At 36.9% G+C, this 25,726-nt stretch overlaps 1 protein-coding gene across 1 annotated transcript in view; it reads left to right on the top strand.

Annotated features, from left to right (window-relative positions):
• EIF3H (eukaryotic translation initiation factor 3 subunit H) overlaps positions 1 to 25,029 on the top strand; it is a 110,354-nt gene extending 85,325 nt beyond the window's left edge. Inside the window, exons 3-8 of the mRNA XM_003823335.6 lie at positions 10,876 to 11,043; positions 12,542 to 12,641; positions 13,855 to 14,004; positions 20,932 to 21,052; positions 23,258 to 23,390; positions 24,758 to 25,029. Of these exons, the coding sequence (XP_003823383.2) occupies positions 10,876 to 11,043; positions 12,542 to 12,641; positions 13,855 to 14,004; positions 20,932 to 21,052; positions 23,258 to 23,390; positions 24,758 to 24,855 (770 nt within the window). The 3' untranslated portion in view covers positions 24,856 to 25,029. The remainder of the gene's footprint in view (positions 1 to 10,875; positions 11,044 to 12,541; positions 12,642 to 13,854; positions 14,005 to 20,931; positions 21,053 to 23,257; positions 23,391 to 24,757) is intronic.
• The last annotated feature ends 697 nt before the right edge of the window (positions 25,030 to 25,726 follow it).

The raw sequence follows: 25,726 nt of genomic DNA, 5'->3' as shown, positions 1-25,726 counted from the left end.
GACAAGAAAGGATGGATGGAGTGTGTGGTTATAAAAACTTCTATTTTTCTGGTTTAACTAAACCATAGGAAATTGTTTGCTCTTCCTAACCTTTTCTATAACTGCTGTCACTTTCCATTCTTGCCATCTTCCACTTCTTTAGGTTACAGTTAAGGATAGTCTTCAAAAATTATATTCCTCAGGCTTTCTTTTATAATATCTTTGATACTATTTTTTAAAATCCAAATCATCCTGATGTTTGAAGGTAAAGCTTATCTTTGGGCAGCTGAGGTTGCTGGAGTGGGCCCTTCTCCTAAGCAATACATGGTGTATGATAAAGCTGTTTGCTATATTTAACCTACTTTAGCTATTCACTTGGGTGGGCAGTTTTTTCAGATAGCCTTGACCCAGTCCCCTGAGTAAGCTGGCATTACTGCTCACTCCTCCTTCCCATCCCCACCGCTGTTCTCAATGTTTTTCTTTTTTTAAAAAGTCACCTGTTGGGGATAGGGGCAGGAAGCTTATTTCCTCTCTTTGGAAGAGTTATTAATGGAATCAGGAGATAGAAACTTATATGGTACAATGCAATTATATTGTTATATGCACAGTAATAATGGAACACCCAAGATTACCTTTACTTGAAATCTAATTTCTGTAGCTTGTCTCTTTCTTTATTGAATCTGTTCTTTATTGTACTGAATATAATTAGCTTAGTGTTTTTAGTATCTTAGAAGTATTTTTTTCTCAGGGTAGATTGTTTTTTGATCATATTCCTATTTGTACATATGAATTCTGTTTCATGACATGAATGTTAGAAATGCATAGACTTTGATTTTTGTAGTGACACATACAATCTCCAGTCCCCCTCCCCATTTTCCTGATTTCCCCCATCGCCAATATGGAGATGAGAAAAGGGGAGCTTGCGTAACACTCCATGGAGGCCAAGTTAATCCAATCCAATTCTACACAAACATTTCCTTCTGACCCAGATGAGTATCATAGTACCTGGGTTCTAAGGAACACTTCTGAATAATAGGTGATGGTGGTAAGGGTTTGAGCTCTTCCTGAGGTTTCCAGTGCACCAAACTTTTGATGCAAATGATTTCGTTCAATCTTAACTGCCTTATGAAGTAGATAGTATCGTGCCCACCCCCTCCCCGCCCAGCCCCTACGACCCCCACATTCCCCATGTTTTCTTTTTTGGCAACAGAGGAGGCCAGTCTAGTTAATTTGTTGCCGGTCACACAATTAATATGTGGTAAAGATGTTATTCAGACCAGATTAGGTGCTTCAGATTCAGAGTAGTCCGGTACCCTATCCTGCTGCTCCCACAGTTTAGGAGCACTAGTAACCAGGTGATAGGTGACTATGGGAAAATCAGCAAGTTGGCAAGCAACAGAAAACTTTTGTCACTATGTATGTATGTATATGTATGTACTTCTTTAACATTGTATGCATTGAATACTTCGTTTGCCAAGGAAACATGGGAAAATGATGATAAGAGTAAATAAGAAAGCAAAAACCTTGTATGATCTCACTCTCTGGAGAAAATTCCGTTACCATTTTAGCATATTTCTTTCCAGTCTTTCTCCTTAGGAGGAGAGTGCAGTCCACACTGTTTACATATTGGCATTTATAGATGTTTTATAGTTTTATATTCTGCTTTTTTCTCTTAGCACCTCATGAGCATTTTCCTATGCCATTTAAAATTTTTAGAAATGTTCTAAATGATTTTTGCCTTGAGGAAAACAAAGTCTACTCAGAAGGTAGTTGACTATTATAACCCGAGTGGTGGAGAAGTAGTCACAATTGACGGCACAAATCCTCTTAACTGAGGGAGAAAATATAGAAGTAGTAGAGTTTGAGGGTGGGGTTAATAAACTCAGTCTATACCTTTATGGTGTGTGGTACCTATGGGACTTTTGAAAATGCTCATTAAACAAAAGAGCCCTTGGGCTTGTAGGAAAGTTTTTTAAATTGCCATCATCATGTGTTTGGAAGTTGAAACTATTATTTTCTAGGTGAGGAAATTAAGGCCTAGAGAGACAAATGTGTTGACTACCACCAGTTCATTGGGCAACCTTATTGAAGAGGGTATCTTTTAGAAGATGAGGTCACTATAGCATTATCAGGCTCCTAGTGCAAGCAGTGCCCAGTAAATGGTTTAGGAGCAAATAAAGTTAAGTGATTCTGTGGGTCATTTATTATCACCACACTTTTGTGTGTACACTACAAACAGTACCTCCAAAAAGTGATCATTTGTTCTCTTTTGAATGTTTAGTGCTCACTTCTGATAGATCTCTGTTTTGTAAACAAGTGGAGTTTGAAATTTACAGATTGTTTCTGTAAATTTGATTACAGATTGTTTCTGTAAATAGAAGGAAACTATTAATTCATTTTGTTAGCCCCTTAATCTTTTTTTTTTTTTTTTTTTTGTAAAGTTGTACAGTTTCCTGTGTTTAGAAAAGTACTCAGGTCGTTCTCTCCTTGATTTACATTAGAAACTGAGATTTATAGGAAAGGCAAATCAAGCATGATTTTTCTATAACAGAAATGTCTTCTTAAAATAGTTTTCATTGAAGCCCCACATGAAAATTTCATTTTAGGGTTAGGGTAATTTCATTCAGGGTTAAGTACTAGGAAGTGTTTCACCTACTTTAAGATCTGATATTTGTCTCCCTTTGGATATGAATGACCATGTTTTCCTTTTTGCTTTGATTTGGCTTGGAGGCAAATCGTATGTTTTAATCAGAATATCCATGGCCTGATTCACTTTGTTCAAGTCTCTGCCTCTCCTTCAGTTTCTACTTTCTATATTCTAATTAAGATGTTTTGTAGTTCTGATATTACTTATCACCTTGTATGGTTTAATGCAAGCTACCTCAAGTCCTTTGTGAATGGGGCAGAGCGTGCACACATGCACACAGGTGCATGCACACACACTTATACTTTCCCAGTAGTTGTGACTTTTTTCAAGTACGTTAACAACAATCACGTTTTTTAAGTATTCCATTCTTTGGAAATATTTTCAGCACCTCTCTGCTAACATTAATCTAATACCTGGAAATATGACAAGAGGTGTTACTTGTCCTCATGAAAGAGCCTATTACATAGTGTAATTTTTTTTTTTTTTTTTTTGCCTAACACTAAAGATTCTCATTTGGTCTTCTAACATACCATGCTCTTAATTTTAGCAAGAGGTAGCATTGGTCAGTAAGCTATTTATATGAGAGTTCTTCATGGTGAGCCCTTCCAGGGGAATTCAGTTTGTTTGTATAAACACATCTCAAATGACATAGAATTAACTTCCTGATGGCTCTCTATCTTCTACTATGTGTATGTGTTTTCATGACCAATGCCATAAATGTATATATGTATTTCAGATTCTTATAACCTCAAAGAAATAAGATCTCATGGTTTTATTTCATGATTTGGTTAAGAAGATAATATAAATTTGTTACAGGATGTAAGTGTTATTTTGTGTGAAGAATCCAATTTATTTCATAGAAGACTTCTTGAGACACAGTAAAACCTCAGAATACCTGATTGCTAATAATTGTCAAAGTTCGTACTAGTTTTAAAGATAAAATAGGGCGACAATGCCTGCCCCCACCCTATTCCCATTCCATTATTCCCCAGCTTGGCATTCAAAAAAATATTTTTTCAGAATTCATAAACACTTTAAAGAAGACATTAAACCACCCATGATTTTAAAAAATATTTCTGTAAGATTAAGAAAGGCAGTATTTTTGTTACTTCTTTTACAATACAACAGATTAGTGTCTAGGTAGAATAGAACTTATATTGGACACTTCATTGTGAAAAATTGAACTGTTACTAAAATTTTAAGCAGTCACAGGGTGGTATTAATAACAGATGTATTAATTGAAACGAGAGGAATATGTGGTACAGACTGGATGCAGAGAATATGGACGTTTTAAGAAACTTGTGTACTCCACCCAAAGTAGACTCTTATTTAATTCTTTTTTCAAATGCACATTCTGTTTGCCTAAGTCTACATCTGCTAGTAGCTTTGAACATTGCCTGAAACGTATGTGCAGCTTGGCAAAAAGTCTGATATGAAGAGGAAAGCACAGAATAAAGTTTGTCTTGTTAAATAATGGCACAGAGCCTTCACTGTTCACAGCCTAGTGCTCACTGGTGTCCCATGTTGCAGCTGGGAAGGAGGCCTATAATTATATTCTTAAAAGTCCTACTTTGGTTAGCTCCCATGCCAGAACAGATAGGAGATTTTTATGCATTCCACCTCCCTGTCGTATTTGTTGAAATCATTGGTTTGTTTCTGGGAAATTGTGGGGTTTTGTTTGTTTGCTTGCTTTTTAAGCTATTTGCATCTCCTGATTGAGCTTTGTGTGTGTGTTTTTTTTTTTGCTGCAAAGAACATGTACTAGATCTGATCTCTGTTCCGTCTATATATCTGTATAGGTCATCTTTGATCTAAGCCAGTATTTAGTTACAAAGTAGTCATGGCACAAGCCTCAAATAGTAACATAGAATGCAGCATTTTAGGGGCTTGGTTATGTATTTGTGATAATTATCAACTGTAGTATTTAAAAATCTTTGGTGGTTTTATCACTTAAAATTTTACAGGCATTTATTGGTTTATTATTGGTTAATTTAATGTCAAATATAGACAAGATGTGGTTTCTGGAAACCTAGAAATTTGTTGTGTATTTCTCTTGTATTTGTGCTGTGCTTCAATGATTCAGAAATAATTTACTGTATACTTCACCAATAAGAAGTAATGAGGCTCTCAAAATGGGTGGCTGGCTAGCCTTTGGAGTCAGAGTCTGAAGTAATAGCTGTGGTAAACAGCTTTTCTAAAAGGATTTCAATAATCATGATTAGCTCATTAGAGTTATTGTGAGGAATATAAAGTTAGATAACATATGTGGAACACTTAGCAGGAAGTCTGACATAATAAGTGCTCACTAAGTGGTAATTTTTCTGTGCCTAGCTCTACTCTTTCCCTACAGGCTATGTTTATTTTAGAAATAATTTTATTGTATTTTTAAATAATTTGGATTTATTTGATAAAATATTAAGTCATTAAATATTAGATGGTAGATTCTTAAATTTTTAATTTTTAGAATTTAAATGACTTTGTTAATTAAGAGTTCCCTAATAACACATCTGCAAAACACTTCTTTTTTCTTGATCTACTGGACATATCTTGAGTTTTCGAGTTTGAATAAGCTCCATTTTTACTTTTCTACTTTCTCCTCATCCCAGCCTATCCATTGGTGGCAATTCTTTGTTCCTGTTTTTCAGTGAGAAATTGTATTTCACAAGGGCTCACTTAACACAATCAAAAAGATGATTTTTAAAAAATGAGGATGAAGAATTGAAGGTGAGAAGAATGCTGTTTAGTTATTCTGCTGAACTGAAAAGCTTGTACTCTGTTGTCCTTTCCAGTGATCTTCAGGAGCGCTTGAATCTCATACTGTTGTTTGGTTGGTTGCCATTGCAACTTCAGATATATATAACATTTAAATGTAAGACAGCATATTATTTTCAGTGTTTTCATATGTGACGGTAAAACAAGAGAAAGCCCAACAAATGTGGTTGATGTTTGAAAGGGATAGTTATTGGACAGTCCACCTCAGTGAAGACAGATTTAGCTCTAGGCGCTTTAAAATGGACTGTTTTGCAAAGAGGATATCTGGAAAAACTGAATATGAATATACTGGTGCCAAACTTCAGGCAGTCATTCAGTGTTGTAAAGGAGGCTTTCCTTTGCTTGGGACATGCTTACCAATTAAAACAATTGCAGAAGTTGAAGAGATTTATAAAACTTCTCGTTTTTATAATCCTTCCAAATTTTGCGGCACGAGCTCAACTGCATCCAAGTGTGGCTTTTTGTATTGGTAGTTTGAGTTGGCTTAATAGTAACGACCAGTTTGTCTTTTTTTTTTTTTTTTTTTTTTTTTTTGAGACTGAGTCTCGCTCTGTCGCCCAGGCTGGAGTGCAGTGGTGTGATCTCAGTTCACTGCAACATCTGCCTCACAGGCTCAAACAATTCTCGCGCCTCAGCCTCTCAAGTAGCTAGGATTACAGGCGCCTGCCACCACGCCTGGCTAATTTTTGTATTTTTAGTAGAGATGAGGTTTCACCATGTCGGCCAGGCTGGTTTCAAACTCCTGACCTCAAGTGATCCACCTGCCTCAGCCTCCCAAAGTGCTGGGATTACAGGCGAGAGCCACGGCGCACAGCTGACCAGTTTGTCTTTGAAATTTATGTGTTGCATACTACTTTTCCTCAGTGGGGATGTTTGCTTTTTTGTACTAAGAATGCCTAAAAGGTTCTTTTCTACTAAGTCCTTCTCTTAAACATTATGAATTTTAAAATAGTTCTCCCTCCCAAGAGGATTATCCTCTTGCCATTCATCTTTGGGAAATTTCTCCAGGAATATTTAGACATTAACTTAGAAGAGAATGTCATTGGTTGAAATTGCTGTTTTGACTTCCCTTAAATATGAGAACAAAAACTGAAGCTTGTCTAACCCTGGACCAACTCTGCAAAGTTGCCAATCAGTGCCTGTTTCTTCATTGATCTGCATTAACACAGCAGTAGGCAGCTGGCACTTCGAGTCAAGGAGCCTCTTTTTTCCTTTTGTTTCTTTGTCATGATTCTCTTCCTTCTGAGGTGTGAGCCACTCCTGAGCCTTATTTCTCGGGAGTGAAATACCAAAACTCCAGCCAGAAAAGTGAGGACTGGTTGCATATGAGGAGGCAAATAGCAGGACCTCATAGTCACCAGAGCCTGTGGGCTATGACATGGCATCTTCATCACAAACCAACTCCAGATATGCAGAGGCTTCTTCCCTCCCTCATTTACCTGTTTTGTAGCCAAACTGGGTCTCTTGTGCTCACCTTACCTACCCACCCAATATAACTCCTGAGAGAAACTAGCATAGCCACAAAAGCAAGGGTGTTCATCCAGGAGATTGGAATCTGGAAAGACCATTTCTTATTTTCTGTGTAAAACTTAACCAGCGTGCCATCATCTCACGATTGTTCCCTTGTCCATAGGCCAGAGGGGTAAATACATGTCAGCTGGTGTGGCAGCTTAGCTCCCTTGATGGTGCCTGCCAGGAGCATGGTTTTCAGACAGGTCACTGGGACAGTTGCTTTTCATTTCGTATTCCTACTTAGGTTTGCCAGGAAGCTTTTGCAGGAGTTGGCTTTCTACTTTTTGAAAATTTGGATGGGAAGGGGAGGATAAACTGTGGGTGAAGGGAGATGGGATTCAAAGAATGGGGACACAGACCTGAAAGTCTGCAGAGATAACGCAGTTCACGTGGCTGTTTGTGAGTTGTGTCTCTTGTTCCTTGGCTTATAATAAACAGAAACAGTATTACTTATTATTTTTTTACCTTATTACATCAAAGTGAGCTCTTTTCAAACACTGCATTTGTTGGCGCTTCATATGAGCAGTCATGGTGAGAACTGGGCCTCTGTGCACTGTGGTTCATTTCGGAGCTCTAGCATCCCCAGCCCCACCTTTTAAGACTCACTTGCAGTCTGTTTAGGTCCTTTCTTTATATGATGCCTCTGAGAGGGCACTTAAAAAAAAAGTTTTGTTTTGTTTTTAATTTTAAAATTGGGGTGGTAAGTCCAAACCAAGATAGAGAATCTCCTGGCACTTTACATAGATTAGGCCCAAACATACATTGTTTATTAGTGAAATTCTAGTGCATTGTATATTTTTAAAGTGATTTTCTTAATTGACCAATCATTGCTCTTTAGCCCCTTTATTTTGATATTTAGGTGATATGAAAACTCTTATGACTTACAAATGTGTCCAAAATCTTGCAAAATCTTTTATGTCATATTCTAAACCATGGAAGAGGAAATGGAAATGCTCCCCTCATTTCCCCTAATAAAGAAGCTGATCTCTCTTTACTCCTCAGTCCCCAGAAATATGTTGGAGGAGTGGTATGTCCACACGGCTATAGGCTTTCTTGACTTTCTTCCCTAGTTTAGAGGAACATTTCATTTTCATTCTTACCCTTATCAGAGGTGCTGTAGAATAGGTAAGACTCTGGATAAAGAAGAAATTTGGAAGTTTGCTACGGATCTTGGAGTTTTTTTACCTTGTGTATCCTGAAATGCTGTTAGAGAATCTCTTGTATTCAGGCTGTTTGAGGAGAGACTTAGCAAGATTACAGAATATTTTTCAGAGGAATGTATTTTTATTTTAAATCATAATGCATGCTGGAGGCCCCTTTAGCTAATAGAAAATTCTTTATTTATAATTAGTATATCCAGTGAACAATGTGGAATAATAGCGTTTTGACTGGGATTGGGTTCTCAGATCTCTTTGGAGATGGGAAAATTAAATATCAAAGAAGAATTATTAACTGTACAGCAGGATCCCCACAGGGGAAATCTCAGAGCTGGCATGAGAACCCCGACCCCTAGATTCCAAGTCTTTCTTTTCTGCTATTATAAGTTGGCAGACTCCAACCTCTTCTTATATTGTAGCTAAATTTTATACTAATATGTTGCATAAGTTTTGATTTAAAAATAATTTTTAAAAAAATCTTACTCGTTCTGTCAGTTGCTTAATAATCTCTCCTCTTCCCTTTCCCTTTAAAATAAATAGCAAATTCAGTTTCAGCTCCCATTTTACTTATAATACTGGGACTTTGCACTCATAAATTAAATTTGATTAAAATTTATTAGCCAAATCAGTGATTTTACTTTGATTTAAAAGAATTATGGAATTTAAAAACAGAAGGAGATCATAGCAGTGATTCTATCCCACTTGCCAAATTTATGTGGTTGATGTGAATCTGTTAAACTAGCTGGGGGGAGGTGAGGTTCCCCTTACATGCTAGAGAAATAAAATATGAAGATAAAAATAATTGGTGTAAGATTATCATATTTCATACTGCTTTTTCGGCTGTCATATTGTGTATAAAATAGGTTTCTAAGGTAGTGATGTTTTTCATGGTGGTTTAGAGTATAACATAGGTTATATGACTTTGATTTTGTATTTTATTCATAAATATACAGAAACACTGGTTTGGTATACAAAGTGTCTGGTGTCTGGTATCTGGTGTCTGGTGTCTGGTATCACCTTCTCCCCCATACCCTTAGTAGCCTAACTTCCTCTATATTAACACTTTTTTTCCTTTTTATGAATAAATGAGCCCACTTTGAAAACAGGCACTTAAACTGTGTACATCTTTACAGTAGTGCAGTTTCCAGCTCTGTTGCAACATTGCCGTAGGCTTAAGAAAGTCTCTTCAGATAGTGGCAAAATAACTTTGGTTGTTTTGTTTGTTTGTTTGTTTAGCTTTTCTACATATCAAAAAAAAATCTCAAAAAACACGCAATTCTTGTGTAGTTGATGAGTTGGCTGCCATCTTTTAGCATGAGAACTGTAACCTTCCTTGGAATAAGCAGATTTATAACTTCTTCGCCTACAAGTAATGAAAAATCAGACTGTGTCCATCTGAGGAACACTCTTTTATACTTTATGATCCTGAGTCTTGTTGGCTTTGTAAAACCATAGTGGTATAACCAAAAGAATGACAGATGTATAACTTTTCTTTTGCTAAAACCTGAGTAAGAATTTTGAAAATGAAACAGGTTTCAAGTTAAGCAAATACGTTTACTCAGCATGGTCATGTATTCATTATAATAGAAATAGTTTGGGGCTGGATGCAGTGGCTCATGCCTGCAATCCCAACACTTTGGGAGGCCGAGGTGGGTGGATTCTTTGATCCTAGGAGTACGAGACCAGGCTGGGCAACATGGCGAAACCCCATCTCTACAAAAAAACAATACAAAAATTAGCCGGGTGCGGTGGTTCACACCTGTAGTCCCAGCTAGTTGGGAGGCTAAATCAAAAGAATCACTTGAGCCCGGGAGGCAGAGGTTGCAGTGAGCCAATATCAGGCCATTGTACTCCAGCCTGGGCAACGGGAGTGAAACCCTGTGTCAATAATAATAATAATAAATAATAATAGAAATAGCATGGCTATTATGTTGACTATAAAGTTTTCTCCTGTATTATATATTTGCTGTGCATTATTGTGCTCTATTGCTTTTTAAAATGTCATTTATTATATTGCTAGTTTTAATCTGTTTTTCTGGTAATACTGCTTTAATATAGTATACATTATAGTCATTACTATACTTTGTAGTCATTAATTTGACAAAAGTAAAAGTCACTAAACCTTTTCATTCTATACATGGTCATTAAAATATAACTTTATTCTAAGGAAAAAATAGTGTCTGTTACTTAAAGGAACACACAGACAAGAAAAAATAATTCTTTAAAAAATTTAGCATATGCAGCAGGGGGCACCAGATGAAGGCAAAAATGTACTCTTACATTTTGAATCAGTTACAGCCTGTGTCCTCTTCATATATAAGCAGTGTGGTTGGTAGTTGTTTCCCCTTAGTTTTCCTAATGGTTTTAGTTTCTCAGCTCTAAAAGCTGTGTTGAAGAAGAGATTGATAACTCTTCCTCTTTTATTAATTCAAATGAAACTTCTTACAACCAACCAATTTAGTAATTACACAAATTTTTCTTAAACATTTACTATTTTGAGAGTTTCAAAAAGGGGAGTTAGAAGCCACATTTAATAATTCTTTGGTTAGAGCAAGGTATTAATATTGTGTGTAATACATTTTCTACAAAATATTTTTTCATTAAAGAATAAAAGGAAACCCCTGATGATTTAAAAGCCTAATTTTGTTTTGCTTTATATATGAACTGAATGAATTTTAAATCTGGAATCCTGTTCCCTATTGCTAATAAATTGTTATGTAGACATTTGTTTCCAAAACGGCTTGTTTTTAATGTTGGTAACATCATTAAAAAGTTTTTTCTTTTAATTTCCTCTTCCCCATCATCCAGTCCAATATCAGATGGAAATGATGCGGAGCCTTCGCCATGTAAACATTGATCATCTTCACGTGGGCTGGTATCAGTCCACATACTATGGCTCATTCGTTACCCGGGCACTCCTGGACTCTCAGTTTAGTTACCAGCATGCCATTGAAGAATCTGTCGTTCTCATTTATGGTTAGTAGGAGGTTGTTTATTCTTTTTTCCCTTAATATTATTACTACTATTTTTGCTTTCTGTCTTTTTTGCCTCTAAGAGCAGTCTGGCAGGCCTTCTCAAGTAAATACCAACCCTGTTTCTGCAGCAGCCTCAGCAGCAGCTCAGTCTAGACAGGGTTTCCTTCTTTCTGTTTATTTTTCTTGCTATCAGAGCCCTGATGTGTACAGTTTGGAATGCTGGAGTAGCTGCTTCATTTCTATTCCTCCATCTCCCCTCCCTCATTGAAGGGGCTGGTGGAACTAGACCAGATGTCTAACAAACCCCGATTGCTAGAGTGTCTGGCTCTGTACGTGACTGACCAATCATAATACGGTGTGCCAAGTATTTTTTATACCTCTGACAACAGCGTACAAAACCTGGACTGTTTCTTAGCACAAAGATTTTTTTCTTTTCGGCCTATTTAATGGTGTTTCCTCAAGCTCTCCAGACCAGATGTTCTGTGCTGTATCAGAACTGTAGGCAATTTAACAGCTTTATAGCCTTCCCCCTCCCCAAACACTCACAGTTTGCCATATCTGGCAGACTTGCATATAGTTTCCAGCTGAGAAGTAAATGTAACGTCCTGAGTATCTGTCAGAAAAAATACTAATGAATACGATCAATCTTATGAGCTGCCCCAAAATTGTTTCAGTATGTTAACAATTGGATTACAGTAAAGAACAAGTTGTTAAAGTGTACTTATATTGGCTGGAAACATTGCATCATCAGACCTTGATGAATTTTCCACTTGTTTCAATCTATTTTGGTTTTCATTTTATCACCTATTGCTAAAAGTTTCACTGTGTTAAGTTTCAGACAACATGAATGTTAACACAGGTTTTAGGCGAATATTGGCATGCCAGAGCCGTTATCATGCAGCAAGTGCTAAGCTCCCTTACTCATGGAGTGTTTCAGCGGTTAGCTTTGACAAAATTAGTTTCTCCAAAACCAAAAAGACACTTTTGTGATAGCAGTTTGACTTGAATGGTTTTGTTTTTACAATCTGTTTTAACGAAGAAATGTGAACAGTGATTATTAGGATTGATAAATTTTGTGTGCGGGGCTATTCATTTTAAGTTGAATGAGGAGCTACCCAAGTACATGCAGTGAATTTTCATGTTTAATATTTATCAGTGATTTCCTAATTATACAATATGTCTAGAACATATGATACATTTAATTTTCAGCAAGGTTACTGGTTCTTGCTGAGGAATGAATTTGAAAATAACTCTTTTGCATCTTTAGTTTTTGACAGAGGAAATTACTCTATTGTAAGTAGGATAGAGATATTCCTGCATTTTCAAGTGCTATTTGCAATAGTGCTTTGAGTCTGCTTCAAGTTGTGTTCTGGTTGTTTATTTTGATCTTTATTTTGCAAAGATTGTGCGATATGTAACAGAATGTGCCTAGAACCAATGCCATTCAAGCCTGGCAGTGACAAAATTCTTAGTAATTTATTTCTCTTTCCTTGTTTGAGATCCCATAAAAACTGCCCAAGGATCTCTCTCACTAAAGGCATACAGACTGACTCCTAAACTGATGGAAGTTTGTAAAGAAAAGGATTTTTCCCCTGAAGCGTAAGTGTTTGGGGGCATCTGGTAAAGGGTTGGGTATTTTTCTGTTAAGATTTTTCTTTGCCACATCTCTTGAATCCTTGGTTGTGGTGTGGTAATGCTTTTGCCATGTGGACTGTAGAAGTTTTCTGCATGCCGAGTGCTGCTTGCTCTCTCCCTTTCCATGTTTAAATTATTCTTTAGGGAATATCTCATCTGTTGTTCTCACCAAGGGTGAATTCAGTTAGAATGGGAATTAATTAGCTACTGGATTCGAAGAAATAAATGATTGAATAAAGGGAGGTGGAAAGAGTGATCAGTGGCTGTCAGATTGTAAGCTCTATGTCAGACTGGTTGTGAGCTGTGTGTCTTATTTTCCGAACCCTTGTTTAATGAGGGGGTGGGAAAGATATAAACATTTTAAGAATTTGGTAAAGAATGTGGCTTATTGGAAATTTTATGGGTGACAGTTATGCAGAGAATTAACTGATGGAGCTGTTTTGGGATCCTATTTAATGGCATTGTAATATTTACTTTAAATAAATTAAATACTTAGAATTCTTCCATTTTCTGTTAATTATAGAAATTTTTAGTTCTTATTGAATCAAAATTAATGGTTTTGACTTCATGTAGGACGGTTCATCTCTAGTTTCCCATTTGGCTCCTAAAAAGTTAAGGTGCAGAGAATTTTAAAAGAAAAGCTAACTCGTGAACAATTCCTGGATGTGGTGGTTATAACTAATCTATGAGAAACTGTGTTCTTGGCATGTTCTAACTATTCTATCTGGAGTCTCCTTGTGTTCTGCTACTTGTTAAACTCTAATTCAAGAGGCTTTTTAAATGAACTTTTCAAGAAATAGAGTATTTCTCATTTCTAGCTATTTTAAATTAAGTTGTAGGTGTAGGTTGTGTAGCATAACTTACTGTGACATTTACATTTTAGTATCAGTGAAATTTTAAAGATACCTGATTACAAAGAATGAGTAGTTTCTTCTGCCAAGAATCTTATTTTCTGGGCTTTAGCTCAAATTCGCATCATTTTCAAAGTTACTCAGATCACTCAACTTATGCTTGACTCTGTAAAACTCTAGTTTCTCTACTTTTTTTTTTTTTTTTTAAGAGTGCTAATGAAACAAAGATCTTGGATAGGGCCTGTAATTAGGTAAATTTTATGAAGTAGTCAGTTTAGCACTTACTTTTGACCATCAGACTAAAGTATTTTTAACATGCTTCACAGATTGAAAAAAGCAAATATCACCTTTGAGTACATGTTTGAAGAAGTGCCGATTGTAATTAAAAATTCACATCTGATCAATGTCCTAATGTGGGAACTTGAAAAGAAGTCAGCTGTTGCAGATAAACATGAATTGCTCAGCCTTGCCAGCAGGTAAGTGGCCCTGCCTAATGAAAAGCCCATGTTTTAGAACTTTTTGCAAAAGATTCTTTCACATAAACTTTACCTGTGAAACAAGAAAACAGTTACTTAAGAACGTTTATAGGTTCTTAAAACATGTATAACATGGAGTAATAGTCTGGCCCTGTTAGGATGTCAGGGAAAAACGCCAAACTGATAACATGAAACAACACATTATTTGAATACTAATTGCTCATATTAGAAGAACCCTCTGCTGCCTTCTTTGCTGTATCATTTGTGCTTTGATAAGGTCAGTGCCCAAGAGGGAGGGCTTTTTTATATGGCTCAGCTTTATTTCTTGTACACGATCCTAAGAGGCTTAGGGTATTAGGTCTGGATATTTAATAATGCTCAGGAAAAGAACAGAAATGCTTTTTTCTTTTACTGGTTGTACTTGCCCTTGTTCAGATGCAGACTCTTGCAGTTGTAAAATTACAGTTGTTTGAGTTTTCAACTAAAATTTGAATTTTCTGAACCTGACATTGGCTTCACCTATTTTAGTTGGTGATAACGATTTCCTCCAGCGTGACTGCCTTAGCTATCTAGTTGCTGAGATAATTTTTATTATATTTGTAAAATGCAGATTGAGGTTTCCAAAAGGAAGTATTGTTCCCTTTGTTAAATTAATGTTTATTTCCCCCTCATCTATTACTCTTAACAGAAATGTGAATAGAGCCACATGTATAGCTCCTCTTAAATGCCCTTTGAGCGTTATGTTAGTGATTATTTTGTCTGTGGTGGAAGGAGGCTAGCAGCAGACTTGTGGAATGAAATTAAATGGTCAGAGTAGGTAAAGAATCAATATATGCTTGTTGGCTGAAAGAAACAAGGTGTGTTTTCTTAAGCAACCAGTTTGGAGCAGACTAAATTATTTATCAGATTTCTAGTTATCTTAGATAGAGACTTGTTAAAAAAAAAAAAGTGTACAGACTTTGTACTTCCTCGATATAAGGCAAGTGGGATGAACCCAGAAGGGCCAGAGACATCAATGTTCTTCTCTATGCTCTGGCACGGGTAGGACTGTGGTTGAAGCGCCGCCTTCCATTGCATTAATTGATCACAAAGGCCACTAGAAAGTCTTAACGGGGCAGGGAGATGGACGATGAATGTAAATGGAGTGCTCAGTAACACAGCCAGGTTGCAAGGCTAATTTGGCACCAAAAAGCGTACTGTTTGACTGCAAACATATATTCATAATAGTCCTTTAATTTGTCTATTTTAGAAGGTCATATTTTTCTTTATTGCTTTTACAAACACATTGGGCACACCTGTATTTAAAGCATTTAGCTAAGAACCTTTTTCAGCATACAAGGTTACAATTTGATGTATTAAGTATATAGTTATATAATAATTTTAAATTTACTGCATGAAAGCTTTTGCTTACATAATTCATGTCTTCACCTTTTCCCAGGCTGCCTTTATTGAGCATACAAAAGAAATACATCCCTGATGGTGCTTTAACATTACCAATGAGCTGGTCTATAATGTCCATTTGTCCAAAGCAGCATTTATAATAGCCAAGAAAATGTTCTCAGTTTGCCCTAGCAACTGAGACCTAGACAAATATTTTATTATAGTTTTTGTCTTCTGTATTTTTATGTAAACGAGGAAAAAGAGGCCCCATTTCTTTGCTTTCCATATGAAATTATTTAAAGTGTAAATTGGTGTTCCTGTTAGGAGGAAAAAAAATGAAGCAACTTTGAAGCAGTGCTTTTTTGCTAGTAGACGCTTACATTGAACCAAATCGACCATACTATTTTAAAAGACAGAAAGATAAGTTTTGTACATCTCAATTTTTAATTTCTGACAGTAATTGTGTGATGATGGCTCAGGCCAGTTGCCATAAAAGTTTATATAAGAAACCCCATCAGAAATCATTCTTATGCAGGTGCTTAAACTTGGTCTTTCCTTTCACAGCCTATAGACATGGGCACCAGTTTCTTTGATGTGCCTGATAAGTTTGTTCTCTGCGACGACTAAAACATACTGTATTTGCTTTTGTTGAAAAATTCAAATTTTTTATTTTAATTTTATTAGATGGAAGTTCTAGTAATAGTTATTCCATAACAGCCTTTATTAGTTTTTAAAAATGTGTATCACAGGCATTCAGCTTTTCACACATGTAAAACAATTCTGTTTTTATTTCCTCTTTTGAAAAAAGTAAACTAAGGGTGGGCATCATACATTAAGGATTATAAGCATAAATTGATACTGTAGCCGGAGCAGACTTAACACTTCATGTCCTGGTTCACATCTGTTTATCTGTTTTCAGTTCTTTATTTGCTTGGCAATAAAAGAAAAGGCAATGTTACTGAAACTCCTAACAATAAGTCCCTGTTTCAGCATCCTAGTTAAACTGGTACTGAAAAGATTCCCACAAAATTGGTCTTGGTAGTGGTCTGATTTTCTGTCATTGTTAATTTCTGATGCCCTTTTAAGGCCTGTAGTACACAGATTGTGTGTGTGTGTGTGTGTGTTTCTGATTGTTTTTTTCCTGAAGAGCATTATCATAATATAAAAGTTATGAAATGCTTAAAGTCCACATATTTGTGCTTGTAGCAGTGTTCTTTCACAATAACTTCATATACTTGCAGCAGATAATATTAGTACTTTATATCAAAGACTTTTCTGGTAGAAACAGTGGGTCTGTTTTAGTAGTGCCTTTCTCATTACTGTAAACAACCTCCAAGATTTAAGGTCTAGGTGTATTTTCTCTGCATATGGCAGTACCTCTCCTGTGCTGTTATTTTTTCCCTACTGTCACTGCTTTCCTCTTAACCTCCCAGCCACAGCATTGGTGATGATCTTTTCTTTCTCTGATTTCCTTTTGCAATTAATGACGTAAATGACTTAACAACTAATCATGTAGCTAACGACATTTCCTATACTTAGTATAGCCCTTTGGGCTTCAGGTTGCTCACTGGTAAAAATGAAAGGATCAGAAACCTGAAGCTAGTGCCTCCTGTCTTCTTGCCTTCTCAGGACCTCATTAGGTTGATCTACTCCTTCCTTCTTCATAGATTTTCAGTTTCTTTCTATACTAGTTTTTTTTTTCAATCTTTATAGGCTCGTTTTTCCAATTAAAAATTTATGTTTAAATTTTCAACTCTTTAGACAATTTGAAAGAAAAATATAGTGAACATCCATCCATAAACCTTTCATTTAGATTCACCAATTGTATATCATGCCACATTTGCACTCTATCTACGTACGTAAACACTTTTTCTTTCTGAACCATCTGAAAGTAAATTGTAGACATGACTTTTAACCCCTAAATACTTCTAAAATGCGTGCATCTCCTAAAAACAAAGACATTTAAACTTGTTTACATCCCCCTATCTCAAAAGAAAAACTTATGAAAAGAATACCTTTTAATCTCATGCCTTTAGTATCCATCTCCTTTTGTCTTCTGCTAAATTTTTCTATTTGTTTCATAATCAAACTTCTCGATAGAATTTTGATGTCACTGTTTCCTCATTTCCCACTGATTTCCCAGTGATTGCCAACAGTTTGTGGTGTTCCACCCATTATATGTAGTAAGACCTCCCTCCAAAGTCACAGAAGACTTTGATGTCACTATGTCACTGAGTATTTTAGACTCTTCAGCATGTAATATGTTGATAAGGCCTTCTTCCTGAGATCCTTTCCTAGGAGCCTGTGAAACTATAGCTCTTCTGGGTTTCCTCTCATTCTCCACAGTGAACCCCCTCTTGTGCTCATCTCTGTCTGTATTCCTCAGGGTCTGTCTTCTCACACATGTACTCGTGGGGCAATTTTGTCTTACTCCTGTGACTTTTACTGCCTTAGTCTAGGACCTTATTTCTCTTCCTCATTACTTTCACAGCTTCCTCACTTCCTGTTTTTTGACCTTTTCCTCTTTCAAAATTGTAATGATCTTGCTAAATGCAAATTAGATGCTCATATTACTCCTTTGCTTAAAATCTTTAGCTGGTTTCCCACTGTCCTTAGGACAGATTCCAGACTTGTAGTATGTTTTTAAGTCATTGCACTTTGACCGTTGTCTGCCTCTCTTTTCCTCAGTCTTGCCCAATTCTAATACTTAAGTCTGAGTGAATTTAAATCAACTATTTAGAAATTAGGGTAAAACAGAAGCAAATACATTGTATCCAGAGAAGAAGAAATGTTTTGAAGTTAAAAGTGATTTAAAAAATTACAACACAACAAAATAAATATGAAAGAGGCACTTGATTCCTCAGCAGGTGAAGTCATCAGACCATGTTACTGGACCAAGGTTATCTAGGTAGTGCCAGGCTGGGATTAAAAGATAAATTTACTCACATACACCTTAGTTCTATGCTCCTTCCATTATTTGAGAAAGAGCCAAAACTTCCTGATTTTCTTGAGGTTACTGATAGAATCCATATTTTAGTTGGATTTATTTTTATTCATTCCCAATATTCCCAACCTGTTTCCTTCTCAGTCTTTCCCTTCTCTGTAAATGTAGTAACTAGCTGCCAGAAGACTGGGAGTCACCCTCCATTCCTCTCTGATGCCTCCTGTCAAATAAAGATTGCCTGCTCTGCCTCCAGAATCTCTCTCATTTCTGCTCACTTTTCTCTATGCTCTGCCACCATCCTAGTTCAAGTCACCACAATTTCTCTCTGTAATATCACGATAGATTATTTGCTGGAGGTGCAGTTTTTAATATAGAGAAAAAATTGACCATTTAAACCCTTTTCAGATGTACACTTTAGTCGTTTTTAGTATATTCACAATGTTTTACAACCATTACTAACTCTAGAACATTCTCATCACCCTGAACGGGAACCCAAACCCATTAAGCTGTCATTCCTATTCCCCTAACCCCTGGCAGCCTCTAGTCACTTTCTATCTCTACAGATTTGCCTATTCTGGATATTTTATAAAATGGAGTCCTGGCCAGGAACAGTGGCTCATGCCTGTAATCCCAGCACTTTGGGAAGCCGAGGTGGGAGGATGTCTTGAGGTCAGGAGTTCTGGCGAAACCCCGTCTCAATTGAAAATACAAAAAATCCAGCCAGGTGTGGTGGCGCATGCCTGTAGTCCCAGCTACTCGAGAGGCTGAGGCACAAGAATTGCTTGAACCCGGGAGGTGGAGGTCGCCCCACTGCACCAGCCTGGATGACGAGTGAAACTCTGTCTCAAAAAAAAAAAAAGAGTCCTACAATAAGCAGCCTTTTGTGTCTACCTTCTTTCCTTTAGCAAATGTTTTCAAGATTCATCCATGTTGTGGGGTATATCAGAACTTTATTCATGTTTAAGGCCAAATAACATTCTACTGTATGGATATATAATATTTTATTTATCTATTCATCATTTGATGGAATTTTAGATTGTTTTTAGTTTTTGGCTATTAAGAATAATGTAGCTATTAACATACATGTATGAGTTTTTGTGTGAGTATATATTTTTAATTCCCTAGGGTATAAACATATTCATAGGGTATATTCATAAGAGTGGAATTGCTGGGTTATATGGTAATTTGGTTTAGCTTTTTGAGGAACCACCAAACTGTTTTCCACAGCAGCTGTATCACTTTACCTTCCCCCCCAGTGTATGAGTGTTTTCATTTTTCCACATCCTTGCCAACACCCCACAGTAGACTTTTAACTAACCTCCTGGTTTCTCCTCTCCAGTCTATTTGCATAGCAGCAGAATGATCATTTTAAAATTTAAACAAAATGTGTCATAAACATGCACAACTCCAGGATATCATTCACATTGCAGTTGTGAGGTCTCATTCACAACAAACTACATTGCTGGGGGGTTGTATGGTGCTAGTGAGCTTCCTACATGTGCTTGTCTGGTCTGCCTGACCTAATCCCTGTGCTCTAGCCATGCCAGGCCTCTTCTGTCATCAAATCTGCCTAATTCTTGCTCATCTCAGGCATTCAGCACTTGTATTTTCTTTTGCCTACAATATTTTTGGCATAGCTGACTCATCTTTCACTTTCAGTCTGTCATCTCCTCAAAGAGATATTCTGATCATGCTATCTAAAGTAAGTGTCTCTTCACCTCCCCCTTCTCTTTCTCCTCCATCCCTAATCAGTTATAAGATCAATGAAGATATAGAACATGTATGTCTTATTCACTGTTGTCTCCCTGTTTTCTAGTACTAAGGCTGGCACATAATAGGAGTTTAGTAAATACCTGTTTGCAGTTAATGAATGGGTACTACTCTTTAGAAGCTTGCTATTTTAAAAATATATATATGTATAGTAGCTGTCCAGGCGTTACCACGGTAGGAGGTAAGTTGCAGGCAGAAATCAGTGAATATGGTGGTCATTGTGCCAATCATTACATCACTTTATAAAGCGATGTTGGTAACTGAGCTGCAATAGAAATTTCGGGAGAGAATAAGAAATATGAAAGACTGTACTACAGATTCTAGGAAAGGTAAGAGGAAAGGAGCCTCTTCATCACGTTTTGTAGAATAAATGTTACCATTGTTCATTTAAAACCTAGATAGAGAAATCATGTGCCAGATGTCATAATCTGTATGGTTCTTTCCTGTGATTACTGATATAAATGTTATGGAATGCATTTGGGCAGGGGTAAGTTAATGAAAAGAATTTGGGAATACTGAACTTGGTATAAAAAATATGTATTATAGATGTCTCACTAGGTATGTTTAACAGTTCCTACCCTAACATACCTGTGCTCTCACAATAAGAAACTCAGCTATTTCAGGTATCCCTGAGATTATAGTTGGAAGTTCGGTATGGAAAGTTTAGTAACAAGTTGACTCAGATTTTTTCCTCTGCCCTTGCTTTTATGCATATGTGTGCTCTCATTCTTTTAGCAAAAGCCAGTTCAAGTTCATATCTTAAAACTGTTTAGAGCAGTAGCAAAGCTATAATTTAAAGTAAGACTTGTCAGTATATTTACTTTACATTTCAGCAATCATTTGGGGAAGAATCTACAGTTGCTGATGGACAGAGTGGATGAAATGAGCCAAGATATAGTTAAATACAACACATACATGAGGAATACTAGTAAACAACAGCAGCAGAAACATCAGGTTGGTATTGTGGAAAAATTCAACAAACAGCTATTTCTAAGTTTCATGTATTTCAAGAGTCATGTTCAAAATGACCTAAATTATCTTTGGTAAATCATTGACCGTTAGCTAGTTACTCTATATTATATTTTTAAAAGATTATTATTTTTATGGCATGTTTGTAACATATTATTTACAGGTTATACTTAAAAATACCTGTGTTAAAGAGAGCTGTTAAGCTCAGATTGTAATGCCAAGGTTATGCAAATAAGAGATACATTTATTGAGAAAATCAGAAGCAAAGAGATTCCAGAATGTCACAGCTCATTTCTTTACTAACTATAATTGGTTTGGCAGTGGCTCATTGTGGCATAGTTAGCAATCTTCAGTTCATTTAAAAAACGGAGCAATTGTGATTAAGAGCAAGCAACGTTGATAGGAAATAATAGACCAACTGCTGTGAAGTAGATAGTATAATACAGACAAAAACCCTAGAATTATCCGAATATTCTCATATGCACACATCTACGGCTGTGACCATATAACCTTTTCTTTATTCATGTTGCCTGCAGGCCACATGGTTTTCACAGTTCCTGGAATATTGTATTTGGACTATACTGCTCTAAAGTGTTCTTAGCATTTGATTCATAGATTAGTTGATTCCAGAATGTTTATCTGTGAAAGTAGTATTTATATATGACTACTCTGTTCATTAAAATGTACTTTAAACAGAGCTTTGTTAAATATAGAATTCTAAGCACAACTGAGTGGTTTCTGAGAATGTTGTATTTAAATTTTCTCTTAATATCAGAGTTCATTTTCAATATATAGTGAAATTTAAAGTACTTTGTTTCTACCAGCTTAGAATTGAGAAAACATATGTAAATCAGTATTTTTTTTTTTAACTAAAAAGATGGGAGTGGTTACAAATGTCTGATAAACTGAGGGGGAAAAAAACCATCTCAGCTGGATTTCATTTTCATGCTGGTTTTTCCTGTAGGTGAAGGACTCATCCAGGGTATCAAATTGAATATTTGTTTCCTATGAGTACCCCATAATGAATACAGGAATCTTTACAAAGCAAGTTACTTTCCTTCACTAGAAAGAATTGTTGTTTCCCTTGATTTTCTTAGGAATCCAAAGACTATAAATTTTTACTAGCCCAGCTTGGTTTCTCATTACCTGACATTTTAAGGTTGTGTATGGGATATTACGTGCTTCACTGTTGGGAGCAGTCATAGCTGTTAGCTCTTATTGTAGTTGATCTATAAGTTTATAGTTAAAGTTTATATATATCCCTGCTTTCTCTTCAGCGAATCATAGGAATCCAGAGTTTGAAAGTATTTGAAGCATTATCTGAGCTATTAATATTATCCATCTTTAGTTATAGAGCTAAGGTACAGACAATTATCTGTTAAGAATAGTAACAATAGGCCAGGAGTGGTGGCTCTCGCCTGTAATCCCAGCACTTGGGGAGGCCGAGGCGGGTGGATCACGAGGTCAGGAGTTTGAGACCAGCCTGGCCAACATGGTAAAATCCTGTCTGTACTAAAAATACAAAAATTAGCCGGGTGTGGTGGTGGGCGCCTGTAACCCCAACTACTCGGGAGGCTGAGGCAGGAGAATTGCTTGAACCGGGGAGGCGGAGAGGCGGAGGCTGCAGTGAGCCAAGATTGTGCCACTGCACTCCAGCCTGGGTGACAGAATGAGATGCTGTGTCAAAAAAAAGAAAAGAAAAGAAAAGAAAAAAAGCCGTAACAGTAGTGAACATAGCAGTAATAACATCATCTGTATTGTTATTTTAGGTCAATAGGAGTAAAGGTGAAAGAATTTCCAGTGTGGTAGTTCATTACTTAGTCATTAAAATTAGGATGAATCATTTATTACCTCATTGTCATAAATGGTAAAGGAACTCCCTTTACCTTACTAGTCATGAGCTTCTTTCCCTTTAAGCCCCCTGTTACTTACATAACTAGTTTTGTTTTCTGAATCATTAGTTATTGACTCTTAGAGCTCAGAGTGACACTAGAGTTTTCAACAAAGGAATTTTCTTCTGCTATTGGCGTATTTAGCTTCTTAGATGCAAGTTACCAAATGTTGCCAATGATAAAAACTGAGGTTGGAATTCAGAGCAGTGGGGTTCTGCTGGTTGTGTAGGGGAAGGACATCTTTTTTTCCTCCTCAGATGGAGAAAAATAACCAAACCATTTTCCCTTTGAATTTTAGTATCAGCAGCGTCGCCAGCAGGAGAATATGCAGCGCCAGAGCCGAGGAGAACCCCCGCTCCCTGAGGAGGACCTGTCCAAACTCTTCAAACCACCACAGCCGCCTGCCAGGATGGACTCGCTGCTCATTGCAGGTATTGTTGCCCAGTGCAAAACCTGGCTGGTTTTGTTCGTTTCTTAGGAAGCAGAAGACAGTGAGAAATTGACAAACAGAAAAGCATGCCATAAAAGCTAGTATGTTTGAAATAGTTGCAGGATGAATTTGAATCTAGCACCTGTAATATCTGAAATCTAAGAACTTGTAAGAGTTTGTTCTTTTGTCCAGGTCTTTTCAGTGCTTCACTCTGTGTTTCTAAACATTTTTGAGATGGCATAAACTTTCTAAAATGAGTCCTTTTTCATGGAAACCCAGAAAAATTGTTTACAGTCTTAATGCAGAAGACCACTTAGCTCAGGCCTCTTACTCTTCCTTTTCCAGCACAGCACTGTACAGTGGGTACTTGACTTGAATTTAGGAAATTATTTCCCTTACTTGGACTTAAATTGTGGCAGCACAAATGTATTTCTGGATAAACTTTTTCTGGTTATACTTAATGTTTAATACCACCTTTAAGCAGGAGAGGTCCTGTGTCCTGTACTAGGACTTGATTTTGAATATATGACATTCATGCCCTTATTTGGCTATAATCTTATAGAAATGTTAAATGCCATCTGATTCAGTCAGATCCTTACCTGTGAGAAGATTTTATCAAAGTGAAAATCCTACTCAAAAGCTGTTTGGCAATTTCTCAAATTATATTGATACATTTGTAATGTGGGAGGAAATTCCAAATTCCTTAACATTTTCTAGTGTACATACAAATTAAATTTGGAAATGAGACACAATTCCTTCCCAAAGGTCCAATTCAAACAGAAGTGAGATCCTTATATTTTGAAGAAGTATGTAACTGATGTAACTGTTGCATGGGATTAGATCATTAAAGACATAAAAAGCAACGATGGAGCCCTTTCTTCAAGTGAACTCTTTACTCTTACTCTGTCTGGCTCGTAGGAGAAAACTCCTTAACGTTCCCAAAGCACAAACTGAAAACCTACCGTACTTGTTCACATCTGGGTCCAGTGGGTCTGGCTGGTTTGCAGCTCTGTGATTTATTGTTAGTATCTCCTTTCTACCTGTGAAGGCTAGTCAGCGCTGTTTTCTCAGTTGTACAGCATTGGTTTGATCTATTTAGTCAGTCCTTTTGACTGACAGCTATTATGTCCTTAGGGCTGATAAGCTTTTGAGGAGTAGTTTTTCTTTATTCTCCATGTAATTGAGAGTGGACAGTAGCTTATTTTCAAAAGAACTTGTATTTCTTATCCCTTATGGAAAAATAAACTCTGGATTCAAAACAATAAACAGGTGATTCTGTTTTATGCTGATTTTTCTGTTTGACTAGTTTTCTGGATCATTTTACAATTTGTGGAACATTATGGCTCTATCTCTTTCTCAAATGCACAGGCCAGATAAACACTTACTGCCAGAACATCAAGGAGTTCACTGCCCAAAACTTAGGCAAGCTCTTCATGGCCCAGGCTCTTCAAGAATACAACAACTAAGAAAAGGAAGTTTCCAGAAAAGAAGTTAACATGAACTCTTGAAGTCACACCAGGGCAACTCTTGGAAGAAATATATTTGCATATTGAAAAGCACAGAGGATTTCTTTAGTGTCATTGCCGATTTTGGCTATAACAGTGTCTTTCTAGCCATAATAAAATAAAACAAAATCTTGACTGGTTGCTCATTTGATTTTAGATGTATTTTCTCTGGCTTACTTTTGTTGGCTTATACTTGTTTATTTCTAAAAGCTAAAACAAGCCCTGACTGGAAGTTTCACCAGGCAGAAACCTATAGGCTCCACCACTTTTGCTGCCTCTCAGGTGCCACCTTTCAACCCACTTCTCCCAACTACTTATCCCAGCTCCTGACCCCGAGGCCCTGGCATCTACTGTGAATATTTTTTTTTTTTTTGAATTTTTATACTTCGCTGCTCCCAAATGAGCACCCCGAGGGAAGTCCAGGCTTCGTGTACTTGCCCAGGAATTCCTTGTCCCCGGACCCAGAATCACTTGGCCTAATTCCGGTCAGTCTGCCTTTTCATTTCTGCAGGTGATGGTCAACCAGTCCCCGTACTCATAGGCCATGGGACACAAGATGATTATTATTATCATTATTTTTAAAGACAGAGTCTCACTTTGTTGCCCAGGCTGGAGTGTAGTGGCACAATCTCAGCTCGCTGCAACCTCCACCTTCTGAGTTCAAGCGATTCTCCCACCTCAGCCTCCCGAGTAGCTGGGACTACAGGCGTGTGCCATCACGCCTGGCTAATTTTTGTATTTTTAGTAGAGATGGGGTTTCACCATGTTGGCCAGGCTGGTCTGCATCTCCTGACCTCAAGTGATTCACCTGCTTCTGTCTCCCAAAGTGCTG

The sequence above is a fragment of the Pan paniscus genome, chromosome 7 (assembly GCF_029289425.2).
Source record: "Pan paniscus chromosome 7, NHGRI_mPanPan1-v2.0_pri, whole genome shotgun sequence".
Taxonomy (NCBI): Eukaryota; Metazoa; Chordata; class Mammalia; order Primates; family Hominidae; genus Pan; species Pan paniscus.
Note: the sequence above shows the minus strand (reverse complement) of the source record. Positions and strands in the feature narration are given on the sequence as shown.